The sequence below is a fragment of the Anser anser genome, assembly GCF_964211835.1.
Source record: "Anser anser genome assembly, chromosome: Z".
In the NCBI taxonomy this organism is placed as follows: Eukaryota; Metazoa; Chordata; class Aves; order Anseriformes; family Anatidae; genus Anser; species Anser anser.
In genome coordinates, this window is record NC_139723.1 from 88279849 (window position 1) to 88302897 (window position 23049).

Sequence of the window (23049 nt, forward strand, 5' to 3'; positions counted from 1 at the left end):
AAATCCAGCATTTAGTTTATACATAAGATGTCATTGCTTCTACTTCACAGAGAGTTACTTCAAAATGGACCTGGCAATAGTTAGTCTGATTTTCTTTCGCACCCAAAGACTTCCCTGTTTCAGCTTGCTGCCCCTCTGAGGCATCCAAGGGCAGAGTGGCTGATGGTATCCTGCATTTCCCATCCTTCTGCATTTTAGAGAAGCCTCTGTTCAAGTGAGCTGACAACTAGCCAGCACTGTGGGCCTACTGCAGGTTCCCTGTAGCTGTGCAGGCATGCTAGTTCCACCGGAACATGACATGTTATTGCCTCATCATTCTGTACGTGTGCTTTAAGTGGTGCTTTTCTACTTTTTTTCTCCACTTACTGGACTTGACGTGATACATACAAGCAGGGATGGCTCTAACCTGCAACTCTTCTGCCTTCTGCTAAAGCCAAGACCTCACTCATTTTGGCGGTACTTGGAAAGCCCAGCAAACTGGCCTAATCTAGAGTCTGCCAGGAAGAAGCCAGCCTTTGGGTGACCACTCTGACTGTGAGCAGTACAGCAACCCAATACGGAGAACAAGACCACAGGATCCCCCTTCCCTTATGCAGACAGCTTTGAGGTGAAGAAGCAACAAGAAAGGGCTATTTATAGATCATTTGACTTGAAGTTGACAAGTCTAAGAGGAAGCCTCTGAAAAGAAAAAATATTTATAATTTTTTCCTGAAGTGATACCTGATTCACAAAGGTGTCTTGCCCCATGTTCCTCAGAACACAGAGAGAGCAGAAGGTGCTTCATCAATTCAGGTATCTCTAGCAATAGAGGTGGCTAGAGAAAGAGGACATCACAACTCTGGATAAAAGTTTTTGTCAGGCTGACCTTCACACACACTGCTTGAGCAAGGCTAACAGAAATGTGAACATCAGAAGCTGGAGGATCGTCTTCTTGATCTGCTTCATCTCCAAGCTATATCTCACCCAAGTTCACAGGACAAAAGGGTACCATACAAACCATGTACATATCACAAAGAGGCTTTTAGTGGCTTACAGAAGCGTTTGAATGGGCAGCCTAAAGTCATACGCAGGCAGTGTTCATGCACAGATCCTAAAATGCACGTAAGCAGTAACAGTATGGTAGGCATCACAGACAATCATACTACAAGGGAAATTTAAGATCAGATAAAAGTACCTTTTGATTGTTAGCATGTTCTCTGAGCTTTGACAGCCATTTGATTAAGTGTTAGAATGCTGGCCCACATCACCCCTTAGTGCCAACTGCTTCTCAAGTCCTCTTGCAGTGTTTGGCTCATCTTTATCAAAAACTCCAACAGGAGCAGTGCGTTTGCGCAGTGCGCTCACAAATATGACATGCAGCACTGATTTCAATTACTAGGCTTCAAAGACTTCTATAGGTGTGTCTGTTATTCTTTGAGCTACTGGTCTTTACTGATGAGAATTTTCCCTGACTTCGATCACTACAGAAATATTGCTGGCACCCCTTTCTGCCTAAAAGAGAAAGGAGAGGAAGGCTGCATAAGATGCATTTGCACAATGAGAAACTGAGAAGGCAAGAAAGCTGAAAACTGTCTTGGGAAGTGGTTGCTGTGAACCTGAGATCTTGCCCTCCAGGTCTTGAGATAGGTCTCATGAACCTAAGAGCAAAAGGGTTTCTAATGTCTGATTTGAAATGGAAGACAACAGAAAGTGCTTTAAAAGTTATTGACACTACCAGCACTGGAAAACACTAAGAAACACAGACTAGCTGTGAAACTTTGTAAGACTAAATAAAACTAGCTAGTGAACTGCTGACTTCATAATGGATTCAGCAAATAATAAACACTCAGTCCGATAAGGAACAAATTGCTCACAGTGCTACCTAGTTACCTACCCTGGGTGTCAAGGACTGGCATCTCCAGGGTAATTCCTGCTCTTGAGAGGTACTGTAACCACTGCCTATACTGGTTACAAACCACTTACTGCTTTTTGTTGATTACAGGAATCACAGGCTTAATGAAAACATACAGTCGGCTGCTTATTAAGTGCTGGTGTTGCTACTTCCTCGGCTTTAAATCAATAACATTTCCCTATAACTTAAATGAAAACATAATTAAAGGCTCATTTCCTGTGTTATCTGAACAGGACAACATGAAAAGAAAAAAAGCCCGAGTTCAGTATCTAAAGAACAGAGGCATCTGCAACCTCAGAATAGAATTTGGAGTCCTGAAACAGGCAATACACAAAGGGCAAAGTCCAAAAGAAGAAGACAGCACAAAAATGCTATTGACAGGCAAGCATCCAGACCTGAGAACGTGTTCCCAGAACAGGGTCACAGCAGACAACACCAACCACGTAATTCAGAAGTAGCTAAGCATTCTTTGAAAGGGCCCAGACTCTCCACCTCTTCATCCCTCTAGAACAGGATGATGCTTTTATGTAAGTCTGAACTTTAGACCATTTGTAGAGAAAGACAGAAATAGGTATTTTAGGTCTTTCTCAGCTTGAATAGGTTCAAGTCAAGACCCACCCACCTATCAGGCAATTTGTTCCTGGTTGGGGAAAAATCATAGTCAATGAAGGGATGCTTAATCTTCCTGTGAGAGATTACCACAGACGACTCAGTTTACTGGACAGAACAGTATAAATTAAAAAAAAAATGCACACAAAACCCATTGAGACTATCTTGTTTTGGTAGACATGTTGTTTTTTAATAAACCAGGGCAGAGCACCCAGATGAGGGCAGTTTGGGGAACTCTGAGAATGAACTACAGACATACCAGCAATCGTCAGCTCAAAAAAATTAGGTACTTTGTATGATCAAAGCAGCCAGCAAACAACTTGATTTACTGTTAAGAGACTTCGAAGTTGACACAGTACTTTTCACCTGACCCTACATATCTGATACTCTTCACACAAGCTTTTGAGCGAATCCGGTTCTGATTAGAGTTGTGTTTGAGTTGTGTTTTTTTGTTCTGAAGAACAGCGTCAAGAATGCTTCCAATACACTGACTTTGACTTCAGTAACACATACCAGATTAAAAGAAAGAAGTTTACTAAAAATATGCATCTTTATTCAAATAAGGTTATCTCCAAACTCCAACCACCAGTTTACATCATTTAGAAACAAACATATGGAAATGTCAGCTGTTTTTTTTTTTAAAAAAAAAAAACAGTAGACAGTCTTCTGTGTTACAGTAATTGATGCAATCAATGATAAATGTCAGATTTTCTTCAAACAGGAAGTTAGGTAATTTAGAACTACTGAATTTTGCTTGAAAGATTCAGGTATGACCATTTATTTAGTATACTCTAATACAATGAGATTCCCTTGTGACAGCAAAGTATTTGCCGCTTATCGTTTACACTTCAAATACTGTTATTAGATTCACTCTCCCTTCGTATTGTCAAATTGGATTGCAAGTTGTCTTCTTCTCTTAGTCCTGAACTCTTACTTGGCAAAATGAAACACGTTATCGGTGTTGAGAGAAGCTTCTTGTAGGCAGCCATATCAAAAGGCTACATTGACTGACAAAAATTCTTAAAATCCAGATTTGTTGCTAGCACTTCAAGAGCAGCCAGGACAAAATTTGGTCTGGGTAATTGGGAGTTTTCCTTTGATCCAGTGAGTTGTGAAGCAATTACTGATGTTCCAAGGAGCAATGACTGTGAAATGAAGCATGAAGCAAAGTTATCACTTGTAGGATGTTACACATCAGACCTTCTGCTCCCTAATGCAAATGGTTCCCACACGGGAGACAGGTCAGATATACTAGCAGGGTAAACAGAGAAGCTGAACCCCATATGGGATACGACTGTAGATTCAAGTTTATCCCTAACCCCCAGCCCCATCCTTCCCTTTTTCCCAAAAAAACACACAACAGTATGGGGCGTCCAGTTTTGAAAGAGTTATAATTGGAGAAATTCACAGTAACAAGAAATACAGGCTTCCTCCAATGCATACACTGGAGCTGTTCCTCATTACGCCAGACCTATATGCACCTAATTCATTAGAATACAGTCATTAGCCTTTCTGTACAAAGGGTCTTGCAAAGCCTGCTTTGAGGGAGGGAGTTCATTTAGGTGTTGCACTGATGCAAGAAAGCTAGCAATTGACAAGAACAACAACATGTATCTTCAGAACAATTTAAGAAAATATATTAAGCTTAGTGAAAAAAGTCAGGGTTGTAATAGCTTGGAGTCAAGGCACCTGTAAATATTTGCTGGTGTTAGAACTGAATAGATAAATTCCTGTGCGTTACTCTGTATTCTCTGAAAAGGTTTTCATTGACTTATCCTATTTATCCAGCAAGATGAGCTTGAGGCAGTAGTTTCTCCAATTAGTACACCAAAATCTCAACCTCAGAAATGAATCTATAAAACTATACCAGTATACTACATAGCGTAGCTATGTAAATAGGTGTGTAGGTAGTATAATTTTATTGGTATAGCACAGACACCCACTTTTTGGGCACTGCCTTTTCAGTAAAAAAATGCATTGCATAGATTTATCATTTCTCCAAATTGTCAGGCACAATGCTAAAAGTGTTCTTCGTAACAGTGAATTTGGCAGCATGCGTTGCACTCCTAAAGGAACAGACTGGAGAACTGCAGGAGTAGTATACTAGATTCCAGAAAAATTTTGCAGGTTTTCAGACAAATTTGGGATTAAAAGTGAAACATCCAGAGACATTTGTGGATTTTACAGAACTAGAAGAAAAACAAAACTATTCTAACTCTACACGTAAACAACTTAAAGACAAAGTTACCACAGATATGTAAACAAGTCAAAACAAATTAATTTCACATTTCTAATTTGGGCTTTCTGCTTTGTTTCATTTCTGAAACAAATGTTCATCTAATTAGCAACATCAAAAAAAACACACACGTTCAATCTTACACGTTTGGTATTAAACCAGGAATTGATACACAATACTGGTTCTACAATAGCTGTTGGACTAACAAACATGTCTGAGGCAACAGCTTGCAAGGAAAGTTACTCACATTCAATATTTGTAGTTTAGAATACTTGCCATGTCAATGTTTAAATCAAAGCATCTGTACTTGATACATGATAGACACAAGACAGCTTTATAACAGTAAAGGCATATTTCCAAATTCAATATATCTTAAAATCAGATAGAAAGTGGTATAAAGCAATGGCATCTCTGTTGAAAAAGTTCCAAAAAAATCTCCAAACAAAATTACAGACAGACTTGAAACTACAAAAAAGAAATCTGAAGAAACTACTTGATCATGCGTTTTTGCTCACTGCCTAAAAACAGAACCCAAAATAAGGAGATAAGCTTTTGTTTGCTTATCTTGTATAGTTTGTTATATAACAAGTATCAGTCTAACCTAACAGTAAGCAGACCTGTCTTTGTGTCCATGTACTAAAGAAAAGTTAAAATCTGTATATCACAAAGAGTTAGAATTTCCAAAATCATTCTTAAGCCATTAGATCCAAATAGTAAAGAAATGAAATGTTTATAACAAGTTTTCCTCCCTCACAATAGAGAGGTGTAGTTTTGTTTTGCTTTAAATTTTTGGTTTTAGAGGGTTTTGGAGAGCTGTGTGTGTTTTGTTGTTGTTTTCTAAATCTGATATGGATACTTAGTGGCAAGTTTTCTGCACAAATCATCAATTCACAAATTACCACTATCAACAGCCACCAAACATGCTTATTTTAAATCCCTCCTCTGAAATTCTAACAAAAGAAGAGGAATACAGTAAACACTGTACAGTAAACACCTTCCAGTATTTATCAGAAACCTCATTGAGAACAGAGCCCTAGATAGGGTCCGCAGCCTTCCCCTACCTAGCATTTGCTCTGCTGCTCCCCAGTCCATTTTTAACTTCAATATTAACTGTTGAAATGAGAAGGTGGTTTACCAAAATTAAATAATTTACAATATTGAAGTATATCAAACACTAAGTTTTCCCTCATTTACAGAACTGTATGATTTTCTGTGCATACATACTGCTGTTATGTACACACAAAAGGAAGAGGTCATCAAAAGAATTTTTTGGCTGCTGCTTCTTGTTGACTCCTGAAAGAAAAACCAGAAGAGAATTCATTAAGTATGTACAGTAGAAGATTACCTAACTGGTTTAGATAGATAGTTCTTTTATTTTGCGATTAAAAGATTCCATTCCCGTTCAACAGAAGCTTAAAGAAATCAAACATAAGTTGTATCACAAAAACAGTATATAATTTACTCTATTCACGAATATAAAGGAAGCATGACTGTAGTTCCAATTTTGCATCACATGGAAACATTCTGGGTAGAAAAACTATGGAACAGCTTATTAATTTATTAAAATTCTCTAATTGATTTTCTCTAAAGCTTCTCTATATCTGATTTTCCTAAAGATCACGACAGAAGAGGAAACGTACAATTAAGCAGCATAAGAACTTGCTTGAAATAGGACTTTTTCACGCTGGCACAGAAAATAATTATTTTCCTTAGTGGATACAGATACCGTAGTAGATACAGACACACACACAAAAAAATAGAAGTACAATGGCATCTGAAAGAATTGAACGTGACCAGCTCCTCATTTATCTTGGAAGTCATTTCCCAGTTGATGACATAACATGACAAATTTAAAAAACACAAAACAAAACAATCTCTCCACTTTGTGGAGCAGCAAACATACAATAAAAGTTGATGCTATCACAGCAGCATTTACATTATATTAATACTAGTTATCCTTCCACAGAGGTAGCAAACTGCATCTTCTCTTTGAATAGCACTGCAGCTATTTTGGTCCTTTTATTCCAGAAAGAGTCCATGTATGAGAGAAACAGGAGACAGGACCACCAAACAAGTAAGTCCATATTCTCAATAGGTTTTCCTTTCCACTGACATTTAATTTGAACATTATGACGTTACAAAGAAGAAGAGAACAGAGCAAACATCCCAATGTAAAAACAGAACTACACCAACCAAAAAAAAACCACACCCCTCCAACATTAAGAACTCTATAAAACATTGGCATCTCCTCATCTCTCTCTTACATAGGATATGTATCATAAAAAAAGTTCACTGACAAATCTGTCAAATCGGACAATAGCTGTTAGCCACATGTAGCAAAAACTCAGATCACGTCAGATTTTGTTAAGATATTAATAAACGTCAGTAAGTCCAGTAGGGGACCACAATGATGGTCAGGGGCTGAAGTGCATGCCTCAGGAGGAGAGGCATGGGGAACTAGGCTTGTTCATCCTAGACAAAAGAAGGTTTCGAGAGGTCTCATGGCAATTTCCAATACCCAGAAGATGTCATTGAAGAGACAGGAGCAGTTTATTTAGAGATGCATGTTATGACAATGATAGATAACAATCAAGTAGAAACAGAGCAGGTTCCCACTAGATATATAGGGGAAGGGGGAGGGAAATAAACTTCATTACAGTAATTAAATATTGGAAAATGGGTCCAGAAGAGAGGTGAATTTTCCATCCTTCGAGGTTTTAAAGACCTGACCAGTCTGACTAAACGACCTGCTCTGAATTCAGCGTTAACTCTGCTTTGAGCACAAGGCTGAACTGAAGACCTCAAAAGGTCTCTTCCAATCTGAACGATTGCTTGTTTTAAAGAAGATTAATATAATCATATCATCGCAATTGCATTTCTACTCAGAAGTTCTAAAATCACTTGCCCTGTTGTCGTTAAAGAAAGATATACTTACCTATACATGACATAAGCAATGAATAACACTGTTTGCACCGCTATGAATATGAAGAAGTGCATTGTAGATAAGCATGATGGAAATGGTGGCAAGTCTGGACACTTTGATTTCTCACTGGATGGCTAAGAAATAAGAAAAGTGTTATCTGAGAAGAGAAACAACATGCCATCAAAAGATTGCTACGCAAGAAACAAAACGAGATCTTTGCACCATGATCTAAAAATTGAAACATAATCAGAAAACAGACAAAAACGACAACTACTTTGAGAAAGTTAATTTAACTCCCTGTTTTTCACTTTCCCCTTTCCCCTTTGTTTCTCAGATAAGCTGACTAACGATAACCTATGGACCACAGGGGAAAGAACAACCTTGTATGGGTTCATAAGCTAAGTCAGCTTAATTGCTATCTAGGTAAGACTAAGGTGTTCCTGAATGTTAACAGAGTCATCTTTAACATTTACGTATCTTAGGCAGAGCTTTCCTAAGTTTCCCCTGTTTAAACCTCTCCCTTCTATGCAGAAGCTTAAAAAGTCTCCTATGTATAGAGCTGTTACGCAGCGGTACAAACACAAAAGCACCTACAAAACTTAATTGCTTGACCTTGTTTCCACAAGAAGCTAGACTAAAAATCATGCTCTTTGTGCAAAACTTCTCATCAAGACACAGATCATGCAGTTGGGTCAGGGCAGTGCAGTTTCAGCGAAGCAGCTTAATGAAGGATTAATTGCTCTGTAAATTGCATACTGGCTTATCCCAGCTTTTTACCAACAGCCAAATAAAAAAGCATTACAGTCATGCTTTACACTAACAGCACATAAATTACCATATTTCGTTGTACTAAATGCTCTATGTCCCTTTTTACTACATGAAGGTGTTCTTTGATGTCATTAAAGTGCTGACTTGCTTCATAGACTCCTGCAGCAGAACCAGGATGTTGAGCTCCACTGATCAGCCTCAGAGTATCAGCCATGGAATTCCTAAAGCAAGATGGACAACAAAACATCATTCAATACAAAACACTATTTATATAAACAGCATTTATGTTGCACACATTTCAGTCCATTAAAATTAGTCTGAAATACACAAGTACCCAAAAAGGCAGAAAATATTTTTCTGGCTTCCAAGAATACTTCTCAAGAGGTAATTCCTTAACCAAACTATTGCCTTTAATATGTGATTCTACAGACAGTTTCAATTTGTATAGTGCGCTACCTCCCTAAGTCACACAGAAAACAAGATCTGGCAAATATTCTATTGCTAGACATCTGCTTTGCTTGACTGATCAAGTCTAAAACAAGTCTATCTAAGGCTCTTGCCAAAGCTTTAGGATAAACAGAGTATAATACAATCTTCGAAGAAAGCCAAAGCTGTTTTATAAAAATAAATAAATAAAAGCAGTCATGTAAGAAATAAAAATAAAGAAGAGGCTTTAGGGATAAGAAAAGATTTAGATACATCCTTGTTTCATGATTATCATTTATATGAGAAACTCATTTCCCATATGCATTGTCATAATACTTAATATTGTCTTCATGTGAATTCATTTTGCTGCTCTAACAAATCACATTAAATCCCTGAAAAGTTGAGGTTCCATACCCAGTTTTGTTTGAGGTGAACTAATCAGTGAGAGAAAAACACTTAGTCCTAGTCAATATGTTTATATAGTTTTCCCTTACTGTGATGTCTCTTTTCAGTTGCAAAGAGGATTATTTTCAGCTAAAATAGTTATCATGTGAATGTTAATCTCTTCGTTATTAACGGAATAAGCAATCAAAATGTATGTCTTTGGATTCCTGTTTAATTTACTTAAAACTTTACATTTTCCTTCAGATTAGAGCTTACTTTGATGCCTTCAAGGTAAAGTCCTAACTCTTTGTACAGTGGTCAGCAATTTAACTTGCACCTTAAGAAAAAAACACTAGAATATCATTCATTGGGAAAACCGGTAAAAACAATACATAAGCGCTACACAAAATTTTATTATTGATTTTAAATGGTTTATATTCATTATGAAAACTGCAAGTTAAGCATCAAAACTTAAGTGTTTACAAAGAATCTTCATAAAGATGGTGCTCATCTTTTAGCTTTGCATCAGTTGCTCTTCATGCCATTAAAGTTCAAAACACAGAATTTAAAAAAGTACCATACAGATTCAAAGGCACTACCACAAATCTAAGTAAAAACTGCAAACACAGATACGGTATTATATTAGTTTCACAGCTGCTGTCTCATCATGGCAAAAATTATGCAGCATGCTCAACTACTTGAAGTAACTACATGCTAAGTCAGAGCTACACGTTGAATTAATCTAGTCAATTATATCAAGCTGCAGATACACCACTTTAGAGGAAAAAAAAGAGGCACTTAGTAATTGTAGCCCCTATTAAATGTTGGATTAATGATATACTCTTCTCCAAACGGAAGACTACTAGTTTTTCCTTTTAAATATCACGCAGATAATCAACTTCACATGAGACAATCGATATTCTGCATATATCCATTAAAAAAAGATTTCTCCTCACTTCCAATAATGATCCAAGAATTCCCCTTTTCCTGCCATGTCTGTGAAAAGTCAATCCCACTTCAGCACACTGGAAGACGACCCACTTTCCAGTTTTATTTCTGTTAAATACAGATATTGTGCTGCACTCTAGGCATGCATGGATTTCTGCAAAACTCTCAGTATTTGCAATATTAAAAACAAAGCTACTGAAGTAAAGTTATCAAAAGGGTTTAACAAAAGACAGCTGCTTGCTTCTACAAGCCGCTGCAAACAAAGATAGGTAAGACATCTCTCACTCATTCTACTATTTTTGTCTTTGAACCAATAGTATTTATACAGGCAAAATTAATGCAAAAAAAAACACAACAACTCCATCTGTCATGAATTAAATTAACATATCCTAAATAGCATTAGCATATAATCCAGAAGTTTTATATTTTTATGTTATTATTGTATAAAGTCAATTGGTTAATATTTACCTGTTCTTTGAATTAGTGTTGTAATAACTTATTTTAGAAGAAAGTTTTTCCACTGGAAATTTTTCCTAACTAACCCATGGAAACCCATGCAGTGAACAGCATGACCACTGCCTAATAAATGCTGATTGTAATTCTGTTCATCCACATCTGTCACATTGTTTATCTTGGCCCACTATTTTCAGTGCTAGAATGCAAGTGAGACTCATTTGGTACATCCCTCTCCTTGTACCAGCATCCCTACGTAATGAACAGAAATCGGCATACCCGCCTTCCCCCAGATTAATCCACTTTGTTAAAAGCAAAATAACTTCCCTAAATAGACATGGTCTGTATCAAATTTAATTTACTTTACTTTTGCATAAACAATATCATGCTGTTTGTTTCTACTGTACGAACATGCAAGATTCTTCTGTAATCAGATGATTAAGAAATCCCCAAATCTTGACAAGAAAATTACTTAAGACAGTAAGTCCTTTTCCTCTGGGATAACCAGCAATACCAACAGCGGGCTGTTCGTTTCTATCTATAAATAAAACATTTCTTTAATCTAAGAAAAATATTAAGACGTTACACAAGCTCATACCTAGTAAGTAGTCACTGAAAGGGCAGACCGCCAATGTTAACAAGAAAATCTAATTTGCTTGTAAGGTATAAAGATTTGTCAAGAATATTAATGCTAAAGCTTTCGTGGAAGAACAAGTGCAAAAAAAAACAGAAGCACTCTAATCTTCATTGTACAAAAAAACCTGACCTACTTAGATGAATGACAAGATCTGCCCCTGAACTAATACCAGAGGGGAAAAACACCCCCCCCCCCCCCCCAAAAAAAAAAAGAAAACAACAAAAAACCAATTGCTTATACACTACAATATCAAGTTGTAGAATTGATTTTTTTTAAGACAAAAAATAGTAAAATATTTTAACTTCTGAAAATGAAGTGGTAAACCAACTTAAAGACATTCCAGCTAACAGCTATTGTTAAACATCTTGGAAGCAGTATACAAACACCCCCTTGAAAGACAGGCATTTTCTCAAACCCACTTTAGCAGTATAGAACCTTAAAGATGGAGATCTTTGCTTCATTTGGTAACTTAATTAGAAAAGTACAGCATACCTCTCTATCAATTTAAAAAAAAAAAAACCATTAAAAGCTGAACTATTAATCATTTGGGAACTTGCAAGTGTCCCTGCAGATACAGAAGCTTCCTGAGAAAGTTAAAAGTCCTGGCAAAAGTCCTCTGACAAAAGACAAAACAAGACAAAAATAAAATCAGGAGCCTTAACGTTTGATTCCGACAAGTCCCACAAGATTGACACAAAACTGAACTCAATCAGGCAAGTTCTGTGTCTGTCAGTCTCCTTTACTGTGATTATCTTTTGCTACAAAAAGATGCATCAGTATCAGCTGATAGGCAGTTTTCACACAGCAAATAAACGTTAGACCATTAAATATTCGCAAATTAGAAAAACTTTTTTTTGACAACTTCCCTTATCACTAAATAAAAAAAGGTATTTTCAGTCACAGTCAGGTTTCCAGCACCTCCAAGGATGGAGACTGCAAAACCTCTCTGGGCAACCAATCTAGAAGTTGTCTCACTACCATCACAAGCAAAATTTTGTTTTCTACGTCTGAAGAGCAAACAGAACTTCCTGTATTTCAGGTTTGTGCCCACTGCCTCCCATTCTGTCACTGGGTACCCAGTGAGAAGAGTCTGGCTCTGTCCTCCTTCCCCTACCACCCACACCCCAAATCTTCCCCAGCCCCCATCACCTCCAAAATCAGATGTTTACACACATTGTTAAGACCTTGCTGAGCCTTTTCTCCAGTCTGTACAGTCCCAGCTCCCTCATCTTTCATTGTGTGCCCTTAATCATTTTCACGGTTGTTTACTGGACTCCCTCTAGTACATCCATGCCTCTGTCATACTGGGGGACCCAGGACTCCACATGTGGTGCCACCAATGCTGAGTAAAAGGTGAGTCATCACCTTTGACTCACTGGCAACACTGCCTAATGCAGCCCAGGATGCCGTTCGTGGTCTTTGACTTAAGGGCGCACTGCTGTCCCACATTCAACTTCTTGTCTACCAGGAGTCAAGTTCTTTTCTACAAAACTGCCTTCCAGATGATCAGTCCCCTGCCTGTACTGATGGATGGAGTTACACAGCTGCAGGACTTTGCACTTGCCTTTAACTTCATGAGATTCTTGGAACACTTCTCCAGCCTGTCCAGGTCTCACTGAATGGTTGCACAACCACATGAGTATCAAACATTACTCCCAGATTTGCATCGCCTGTAAAACTGCTGGAGATGCACCCAGTCTTACTGTCCACATCATTAATAAAGATGCTTGAAGAATAATGGCCTCACTACCAACCCGAGGTGCACCATTAGTGACTGCCTTCCAGCTGAAGTTTGCATCACTGATGACAACCCTTTGCCCCTGGTAGTTCAGAGACTTTAAATTTTTAATTTATTTATTTATTTTAAGTGGTATCTGTGGATTTTTTTTTTGTTGTTTGTTCTTGAGCTCTTAGAAACAGAACCACCTTTTCATATACTCCATGAATAACAATTCCCAGTGGAAATGGAATCTGCACATTTTCTTTGCACAAAATTTCCCTTCAGAAGACTTACATGCCTTAACAGGTTTTGCTTACACTAAAAAAAACTATTATATCTTATATATTATGTAACTCCTATTGTCCACGTACTCCTGATAAAATGACAAGATACTCCAGTACAGCATTATTATTTTTTTTTTTTTAAGATTCACCAGCTATAATGTGAAGGCATTCATGCTCATGTTGTTACCAATGCTCTAAAAATCAGAGCAAGGAATTTTCATGAGGTAGCAGGTTACCAAACTAGCCATTCTACAGATACCGACTGTTTCCAAAGGCGCTCTCCTTACCTTGCTTTTGCAGCAGAACCTCATGATAAAGTGCTGCACATGAGGGGGCTTAACCACTGTATGGACACAAACTTATGTTTATTACAGAAATTGAACAATCATCACTAAGGAACACATATAGAAATTTCAAGTTTACCCATATTCTCCTACTGAAATAATAAATTTGGCTTAAAAGGTGGAAACTAATAAAATTCAAAACACAGCCTTAATATTTAGAAAAGAAAGGAAAGCATTTACCTCATTTCATTCACTTGTCGAATGACCTCTTCTTGAGTTTTCACAACGGTATCAATCTCTTGCTGGGAAACCTGGTGTCAGGGGCAGGAAAGGATGAGAAAAACAAATCAACATATCTTAGAAAAAGTAATTGATTGCCCTTTCGAAATTAGGCTGAGATATCAACTGCAGTTTACTTTTTGAGTTACCTGTACTTGTTGACCTGGAACACCAGCTCCTCTTTTAGCAATCTCATCTGTGACTGCAGAGACGTATCTTCTCTGCTCATCCAGAATCATGTCCAATTGTCTATTCAGCTGCTTGATTTCAAGATGAATTCGATTCTGCCCTTCAAAGATTTGCCTCAGTTCACGATCATTTACAGTTTCAAAAGGATCATCCGCTGGTTTAAAAAAAAGCACAGGTAATTGTTAACACACATGCATTCATCGTAAGTTGCACTGCATCATTTTTCTTGCACCCTTAAAGTTTCCACACTAACATACTTTTCCAGTAATTTAATATATTTCTTCCAGTAATTGGATATATTTCTAAATTCTATATATGTTTCTGTTCATTTGTTTTTTTCTCAATACAGGCATGAATCAGAATAGTTCAGTTGGAAGGGACCTTCAAAGATCACAAAGAACAACTGCCTGACCACCTCAGGGCTAACCAAAAGTTAAAGTATATTACTGAGGACTCTTGAACACTGACAGGCTTGGGGCATCAGCCACCTCACTGGGAAGCCTGTTCCAATGTTTGACAACCCCTACAGTGAAGAAATTTTTCCGAATATTCAATCTGAACAGCTTTCTGCCATTCCCATGCATCCTGCCATCAGCTCCCAGGCAACACAGTCCAGCACATCCCTCTCCTTTTCCTCTCCTCAGGAAGTCACAGAGAGGAGTAAAGAGATCTCATATTACAGAAACCACTTCACAAACACAAGACCAAAGATTCTTAAATATGGTACAGGGATACAAAAATCAGTAGGAGCTTTGTAAGATCAGCATGCCACAATATCAGGCCCTAGTTTTGAACATCCTGGAAAGCAAGTATTTTCCTTGAGAAATCAAAAACTGCTCAAATAACTTGCCTGGCTGTCCTTGAACATCAGGATGCTCCTTTTGAAATTCTTCTTTCTTTTTATCCAATTCTTGTTGAAAGTGTTCAAACTCTTCTTGATACTTTTCTTTATCTTTTTGAGGAATTTCTGCATCTGGTGTGGGCTTTAAAACATTATCAAAGGTATGGGCGAGAGAAAAGATTTTCTTTCACTCCTGTAATCACACACTGTCCAGCAAATGCTGTCTAGACTTCAGATTTGATGGCATGACAACTTGTGAAATGCATTAATATATTAAGATAGAAGCAAGAAACCAGACATTCACATGGAAACTCATGGCTTCTTCCCAAAAAGCGTACTTTCTGCAATTATAAAGAAGTCAAGTTTTACAAGAATAGGTGAGGATTAACAGTACAGAAGTGTTCTACAGGAATGGAAAGTTGAAAGCGAAAACAAATTTGTCCACTTTCCAAAGTGTACTTTTGTTTGTTTTCTTTGCATGTTTTGTTTTAATATCAGGATTATCGTTGATTCAGTGTTACTTCAAGAGTTTTGGTCTTAAATGTAACTAAAAAACTACCGAAACGTTATAGTATTAATCTTATTTTTCCAAAACAGATGACAGTACAGCTCCATGCCAAAATTCAGAAACAGGGATGCTAATTATGACTGCAGAAAAAAATGCCAAGATCTGGTGCTATACATAAAACATGTATTAGCATATTGTACTAGTTATGCATAGAGACGCTTACTACTTCCTTCCCAGGCTCAGTCAACTGGAAAGTCAGAAAAGACAGGACATCGTGGTCATCTGGATTAAACAAACAAACAAAAAAACAACAATATTAAAGAGTGCTGTTAAATATTATAAAATATCCTGCAACTTTTCAGGTCAACCTTCCAACTTGTAAAGGGTCTCCAGCTAAGAGTATCCTCCCAAAGCCCTCCCAAGTTTATGCAGTAGCAAATGAGACTGATCAACATCTTAGTCAGGACAAACTAAAGGTATTTCTGTTCTAGGCGTGAAAAAGATCTACGCATTTCAGTGATCTGGGAACAGGAGGAGATTAGTTCAAACAGGAAGAGATTAGATCAAAAATTAGTATAATGGATCAACACCAGCCGTAAAAGAAAAAAAAAAAAGTCTCTTGCAAGCCTCCACACTGTCTACTACAATTTAACATTTTCTACCTGCAAGTCCCCCTGTTGCTGCAGATATTCCAAAATATCCTTGTGATGGCAACACCATATCTTCCACTCTAGCACAAAATTCAAAGTCTTCCTTATCCGGAGTAAATCCATTGTTAATTAATACCTAGAAAAACAAACACCTATAGTTTTAACCACAAAAATCTATTTGAGAAATTACTCAGCAAGATCTGGTTAATTGCTTTGTTAATTCATACTAATGGACACAAATACAACTTATCAGGCAACTTCATAGTTTTTTGGCTTCTGAAAGCAGCTATTTCATTTCTGAAGAAGGTTCTACTAGGGAAATGCATAAGCTTACTTTTATTTTTTTAAAGAAGAAAGGCCTGATTCAAAGTTCAACATGAACAGAATTCCATATTTTCTATTCATCGCTTAAGAGGACATACTATACAGACATAAGAGATATAAAAACTTACTTATCTGTTTTAAGAAACAGCAAAACAAATTAACACATGGAAAAATTCATCAAGATCTAATAATACTAACTCCTGTTGAAGATATCCCTGACTCAGTGATCCTTAAAGGCCAATCTATCAAGTATACATCCCAATAAGACTCTGGGCAACGCATATTTTTGGTCCAGTCTAGTACAGTCATCCTTACTGCTCTTCGATTGATCCTAAGCTTAGAGATTCTCTCTTCCTCCACCAAAGCACTCCGAGAACTGCTAAGGTTAGCCACACCACTTGGGTGAGGAGCTTCTAGATAAGGCATCAGGGATTAGGCACATTCAAAAAGAGAGCATCCTCAGAGTCTGCAATTTAATTTTCATTAAAGTCTAACACATAGCTTTTAGCATTACAACAGAGTACAAGGTCCACTCTTAGGTGCCCTCATGTTTACTTTTAGAGAAACTTTTACTAAAAAATGATAGCTGCATGTTGTAACTGGCTAATGCCTATGAACAGTATCTTTTCAGTAGAAATCAGAAGCCAAGAAAGAAATACTTCATAGCTGTCCCAACCCAGCACCACATTACCATTTTTCTCCCCGTATTTAGGAGGCACTCACAATCATCCAAATAGTATTTAAGAAGTCTTCAACACCCCCTTACACCAGTGTTTTTCTATCTTCTTTAACATTCAAAGCCCTACTGCTTCTTGGAGGTGGGAATTCTCAAGCAACAAATTTAAGTGTGCTGTCAAAGAGCTCTTTTCTTAATCATATTTTAAGAATCCCCTACAATCAACTGGAAGCTCTCTGATCAGCTTGAGAAATGTGTTCAAGTTCAGGGACTGCTCAACTGCATGAAAGTTGAAGAACATATGCTGGCTTTGGGACACATTTACAGGCCGGTCAACAGCAACACAGAGGGGTCGGAGCACATATGAATACAGCAGCATGACTGAACCCCATGTAACGTCAGAAAAATCAGCAATACCTGCTAAGTCAGCTCAGAAAGCTACAGATGTGCTGAAAGAACTTGTCTAGTATTTGCACATACTGCACCTCATTCCAGCTTCCAAGCTACTGAGCTCAACATTTTCAAGAATATTGAAAATCGCATACGACGCCTTTGTAGCAACTATTTCAAATCCCCCAATCTCACACTTGAAAAGCTGAGAAACATGAGTTAATTAGATCATTTCAGAGTACTTACAGTCAGTGTTTTTTGGTAGTATGTAATTTTTGCTCGAACAGGATAGGGTTTATTACGGAAATCCCTCTGACATGAGGCCAATGCTTGAGTGGAACCATCACTATGCAAGAAGACAACTTGCATAAAACTATATCTTATGATTTATCAGCTAAGACAAAAAAGCATCATTGTATCACTAAGAAGCATCACACTATTTTTTCAAAATGTAAAAGCCGTTGCAAAAGATGTCTCTCAGTTGTACTGAGTATTGAGCTTTTCAAGTTTATTGAGCTTGAGTATTGGGCTCAACAGTACTAAATGCTTTACATGGGACACTATAGATAGAAACAGCAATGGGGAAGTCTGCTTTTAAGACATATTCCCACACACATAAACTAACTATAGGCTGGACCACACCAGGTAAACTAAATGCCTCTCTTCCCAGAACTACCTCCCCCCTTCCCCCTCCCCCCCCCAAAAAAGTAACTGTGCTGTTGACAATAGACCGTCAGAAATCAAAATTAAACCAATTAATTTACTAAGAATCAATTAGTTTTCAGCTAATCACTCTTGTCATCTATAAGCTGTGTATGGAACACACCCATAAGCAATGACGAGGTAAAAAGTCTGTACTTCCACTTGTCTGAGTTCACCCACACCTAAGGCCACATAACGCTTAAATATCCATCAGTTGCCCATTCCTGTGCTGTTAAAACAGTGTTTTAACAAATAGAAAAACGTAGATGTAAAGGAATACATAAAAAGAAGAGTTCCATATAAAATAAGCCTTTAAAAGTTTCTCAGAGAGTTTCATGCAACACTTCATCATTCAAAAACAAACATTTGTCATTAAGTCAACATTGAAAATAAACTTACTTCTGATGGTCATACAGAAGTTTTCCATTGTTGCCTACAATAATCACTCCAGGATTGTTTTTCTAGAAAAACAAATAGCAAACAAATGGGATAGTTTAATTCAAAGAGAACTATGTGACATCACTGATGGCCTTCCTGTGATAAAGCACATAGGCTACAAAAACACTACAGGTGTTGTTATTCTTATGTCATCCTGAAGTACAGAAAGCGAGATGACTGAAGTAGCGTGTCATACTGCATACTTTACAAGAGACAGATATGTTCTTTGTATAGCTAGGGGTGGGGAAAAAAATAAGTTCTTGGCTATGCTACTGATTAGCATCATTTGATAAATGCAGTAATATAAATTTATCTATGGATTTTGTATGTAGCAGATATACAGATCTTAGAACTCCTAGATGACTTACGACATCTGACTTTGTCTACGTAACTCAGAAAAACATTCAAACAGGCTGTATGTTGACATCTTGCTGACTCTATCAGTCACTAAAAAAAACAACTCAGGATCTATCCGTCACTGGCTAAACACAGTCTGTCAAACATATCCCCAGTTATTTAAACTGCTAGAAAATGAGAACAAGCTGAAACGGTAAGAGCAGAACAAATTTACAGTGCTCTTCTAGATGCCTACAGGAGTTTAGAAAGTTAACTCTAGTTTTTATAGGAGCACAAGTTTTCAGAGATAATCTCTACTTTCCCTTCAACATTACCATTCATCATTTCCCACAGGAATTTACTGTCCAATTGGACAGATTCCCAACTGTTAAGAAAACAAAATGTGGATTTCAAGAATCCAAGAAATGACATCGTTCTCTATTCACAGTGACAGGAAGCAAGTGGTCCTTTTTCTTTAATACTTTAAGAGACCACTACAACTAAAGCATGTGATTGCTTTCCCTCATTACTTATATTGGGACAACAGAACTGTGCATGGTGTAGAGAAATACACCATAGGTTCTACTTCTCAGCAATGGATTTTGATTAGACGAATTGCTTCAGTATCAGCATTACACCTGCTCAGTACCACTGAAATACTTAAACAGCATCTTCTTAACAGTCTTTTTTAGTGTAACAACAGTATTACTGTATTATTCCAAACATATTTGCATATATTCTGCAGAAAGTGTGTAAAACCAGTTCTATTTCATAGCATTAATGAACGCAACCCAAGCCTAGTATCCTTTAGAGCATAGTAGACAGATACTAACGTAGTATCTTTTCCAACCTAAATGATTCTATGATTCTATTTAGCGTGGTTCTTACTATTTCAGCTGTTCAGAGCTATGAAACTGCTTTTTTCCTTTTTGAAAAGCTCTTTTCACCATGTCTACAGAGAAATAAAAATTCAACTCTACGAGAGCCTACAGCCTTAGAAAGAAGTGAAAAAAATAGGCTTTGCAATTTTTAAAATCAACTTCATAACTAGGGCACTTTGAGTCTGAAGTACTAGGTGAAGTCTACTTCTGGATGCTAACATATTAGGCTGATGCTCAGCTACATCCCAGGCACCTTCCAGCAAACATACTAAAAACAATACCAGGAAGATTTTCTCCACACTGGGACTGAAGAAAGTAACAGGCTATCATTAAAAAAGTCTTACAGACTCTAGTATTTAAGACACGTCAGACCAACGCAGGCATGACACAGACTTTCGTTTTGACTAGAAGTGACACATCATCACTTTCTAAAAAAAGATTTCACATCACAGTGACTAAACTTATCACGATTTTAATCCCAATACCATCAAAGTCCTGGCAAACAGAACCATCCATGTGCAAATTTTGACAGATGGCCTCTTCAGCCAGCTAAACTATGCAAAAGTCCATAACCCGGCCAGGAGTCAGAAGAGGAAGAAAAAAGATTTTAAAATTCTTAGCAAGTTGAACAACACTAATTCTTGTCTTTCAAGATCTAAATTATAAATGTCACCTTCAGCCTGTCAGCTTTTAAGTTTGCTGTATATTGATATCCATCTGCAGGGGGAAAAAAAAAAAAACAAACACTAAACCTTTACACCTACAAATAAGTAGCTAGAACAGTGGAAAAAAGCCAAAGCAGTACCAGAAAAGCAAAGCAGACCAACTGCATATTGTTAGAGTTTCCGAGGACCTTCGAGGCATTCTGGACTGGAAAACTGAAAACTCAAAAAACTCAAAAGCAGGTACCTATAGCAAAGTTACTGAATTTTAGATGAAAGTAGGAAAAAAAAAAAAAAAAAAACAGCAACTATCATCATTGACACAGATGCTACCAAGCTGCTCAAGGCAGATTTGTTCCACAAAAAAGAGCATCTCTGAGAAGAGACACAAATCTGCACAGTAGCATATTCTGCGCAACATGGCTCTTCCAAAGTATAACTCTTCAGGTTTATCAACACTGCGAACTGTGCATGGACATTCCAAATTTCAGCTTATACATACGTGCAATGTATTTTCTCTCCGAACCTAACAGATGAGCTAATATTCAGTAGATTCATTCACTCCAACTTTGAAGCTTGAACTCCCTACCCACCCCACCCCCCCCAAAAAAAAAAAAAAAACACTTGAAAAAGTGTGTGGAAAAGGTCAAGCTGAAATTATATTAAGAAAAACGTGACTATATTAAATCAGCCCTTTAAGCGAAAGGTGGGGGGAAATAGGAAAATGGCATTCTATTTTTTCCCCACAAAGCTATATGTATCAAACAGGCAGGAAATCAATTTTCTCTCTCTGCTAGAAGAGTTTACTTCCAACTAACCTTTCCGTCATTGTCAAAGGAATCAAAGAAAATTCCAACACCGTTCCACTTATCAGCTGCCCCAAAAACAGGACCTTCCATGCCTTGTTCTTCCGTAAACCAGATTGCCTATTGCAGAAAGAAATTAAGAGCTGTAAGCCAAGAGCCACTTTATGAAGTATGTCTATTTTTTAAACTTAGATCAAATTTTTAATACCAGTCCATCAGCTCCAATGCGGCCTCTTCCTGTAACTCGAAAGGTCACTTCCACTTCCCAATATTCGAATATTGACTTGTTTTTTGTCCACACTGATCCTCTTTGGCTTTTCAAAGACGTTGTTATTCGAATCTGATCTGCACTTGGTATTGCATCTAGAAAAGAAAGGAACCAACATTAAATATAACAAAAAGTATTGTGAATGTGTAACCAGCCATTTAACAAGTCCTCTAAATTAACAAAATTGTCCAGTCACTTTAGCTTTAGTTTTCAAAACAGCTTTTTAATGGAGTACTCAATCACTTGAGAATTAAAACAAAACAAACAAACAAACAAACCCACCATCCTTACTGCTAAGAAGTTAGTTACTGTTCTTTTACAGAGTACTTGTTCACCTTCCATTTGGTTGTGCGATGTACAGCTTGAACAGAACATGGGTCTGGTCGTTAAGGTACTAATTAAATTTAAAAAAAAAGTCAGGTTTTGTTTCCTGCCTTAAGCACTGTAGGATTTTTTCCACAAATCACTGTTTTCCCTCCTGCTTTTTACAAACAGATATTCTAGTTTTCTGCTTAGCGGTTTAAAAGAAAAAAAGGCACAAGTTGAGGGAAAAAGAAGGGAGGAGTGAGAAGTCATTCATACTTATGAAATAACATCTAATTGGCTTTAAAAAGCAAGCAAGAACGTAACGTGTAGACAGGTTCCTTCCTGTCACTTGTAACTTAACATTAACATCAAATAGCCTTCAGAGCTAAAACGTAATATCCTCGAGCTAACCAAAACGAGCTAAATTAAAATCTGGCAGAAAGCAAACAGCAGAAGTTACCGCTACGGCCGAAGCTACCGGCCAGGAAGGCCCAAAGCACCGGTGCGTTTCACAGCGGGAGGGGGCGTTGGGAGGGAGAAGAACTCGCCGGCGACCAGGGGCCGCTGCCCTCCGGAGCCTCGCCTCCCGCCGCTCCGGAGCCCGGCGGAGCCGAGCCGCGCGGCCCTCGCACCGCGGCCGGCCGGGGGCTGGCGGCTGGCTGCCCGCAGGGACGCGTCGCCACCTCCGGACCGGTCTCAGGCAGCTCCCGAGCGGCCGCCGGCGCTTCCCCACTACCGCCGAGGCTCCTCGGCGCCTTGGCCGGGGCCGCGCGAGCCGGGCTCCTGCCCCCGGACCGGCCGCCGTGGGACCCGCCGACCCCGGTTACGAGCCCGCAACCTGCCCGGCCGCGGCCGGCCGGCTCCGGCCACCTGCGCCACGGCTCCCGGCCCCGGCCCGCGGCGGCTCCCACCCGCCCGCTCCGCTCCCCGGGCGCCGTCGCCGGCCGGCCGCAGCCCCCTGCGCGGCTGCCCCCCGCCCAGCACTTACTGCCCGTATGCGCCCAGAACGGCACCGTGCCGTCCGCCTGCACCAGGTGCGGCCCCTTGAAGCTGTACTTGTACTCGAACCGGCGGTGCGGAGACGCCGGCGCCGCCGGGCCCCCCTCCGCCGCCGCCCGCCCGAGGGCGAGCAGGGCACCGGCCATGAGAGCCGCCGCCAGGCCGCCCCTCCGCGCGCGCGCCGCCATCTTGGGCCGTGCTGCCGGCCGCCGGGCACAGCCAACAGGGCGC

General features: G+C 38.8%; 1 protein-coding gene and 1 long non-coding RNA gene across 6 annotated transcripts in view; one reads left to right on the top strand and one right to left on the bottom strand.

Annotated features, from left to right (window-relative positions):
• LOC310889651 overlaps positions 1-14875 on the top strand; it is a 41639-nt gene extending 26764 nt beyond the window's left edge. For all 5 annotated transcript variants that reach the window (XR_014576685.1, XR_014576686.1, XR_014576687.1 and 2 more), the window contains one exon: positions 14381-14875. This is a non-coding gene — a long non-coding RNA (uncharacterized lncRNA). The remainder of the gene's footprint in view (positions 1-14380) is intronic.
• On the bottom strand, positions 3032-23044 carry LOC310889644 (protein ERGIC-53-like). Its single transcript, XM_083817450.1, has 14 exons — positions 22808-23044; positions 21454-21608; positions 21258-21365; positions 18522-18583; positions 17667-17766; positions 16043-16166; positions 15604-15662; positions 14882-15014; positions 13992-14185; positions 13804-13874; positions 8495-8648; positions 7672-7793; positions 5961-6029; positions 3032-3645 (listed from the first exon to the last, which is right to left on the bottom strand). The coding sequence occupies exons 1-13, from the start codon at positions 23004-23006 to the stop codon at positions 5993-5995; spliced, it is 1518 nt and encodes a 505-aa protein (XP_083673576.1). The 5' UTR covers positions 23007-23044; the 3' UTR covers positions 3032-3645; positions 5961-5992.
• Between the last annotated feature and the right edge of the window lie 5 nt (positions 23045-23049).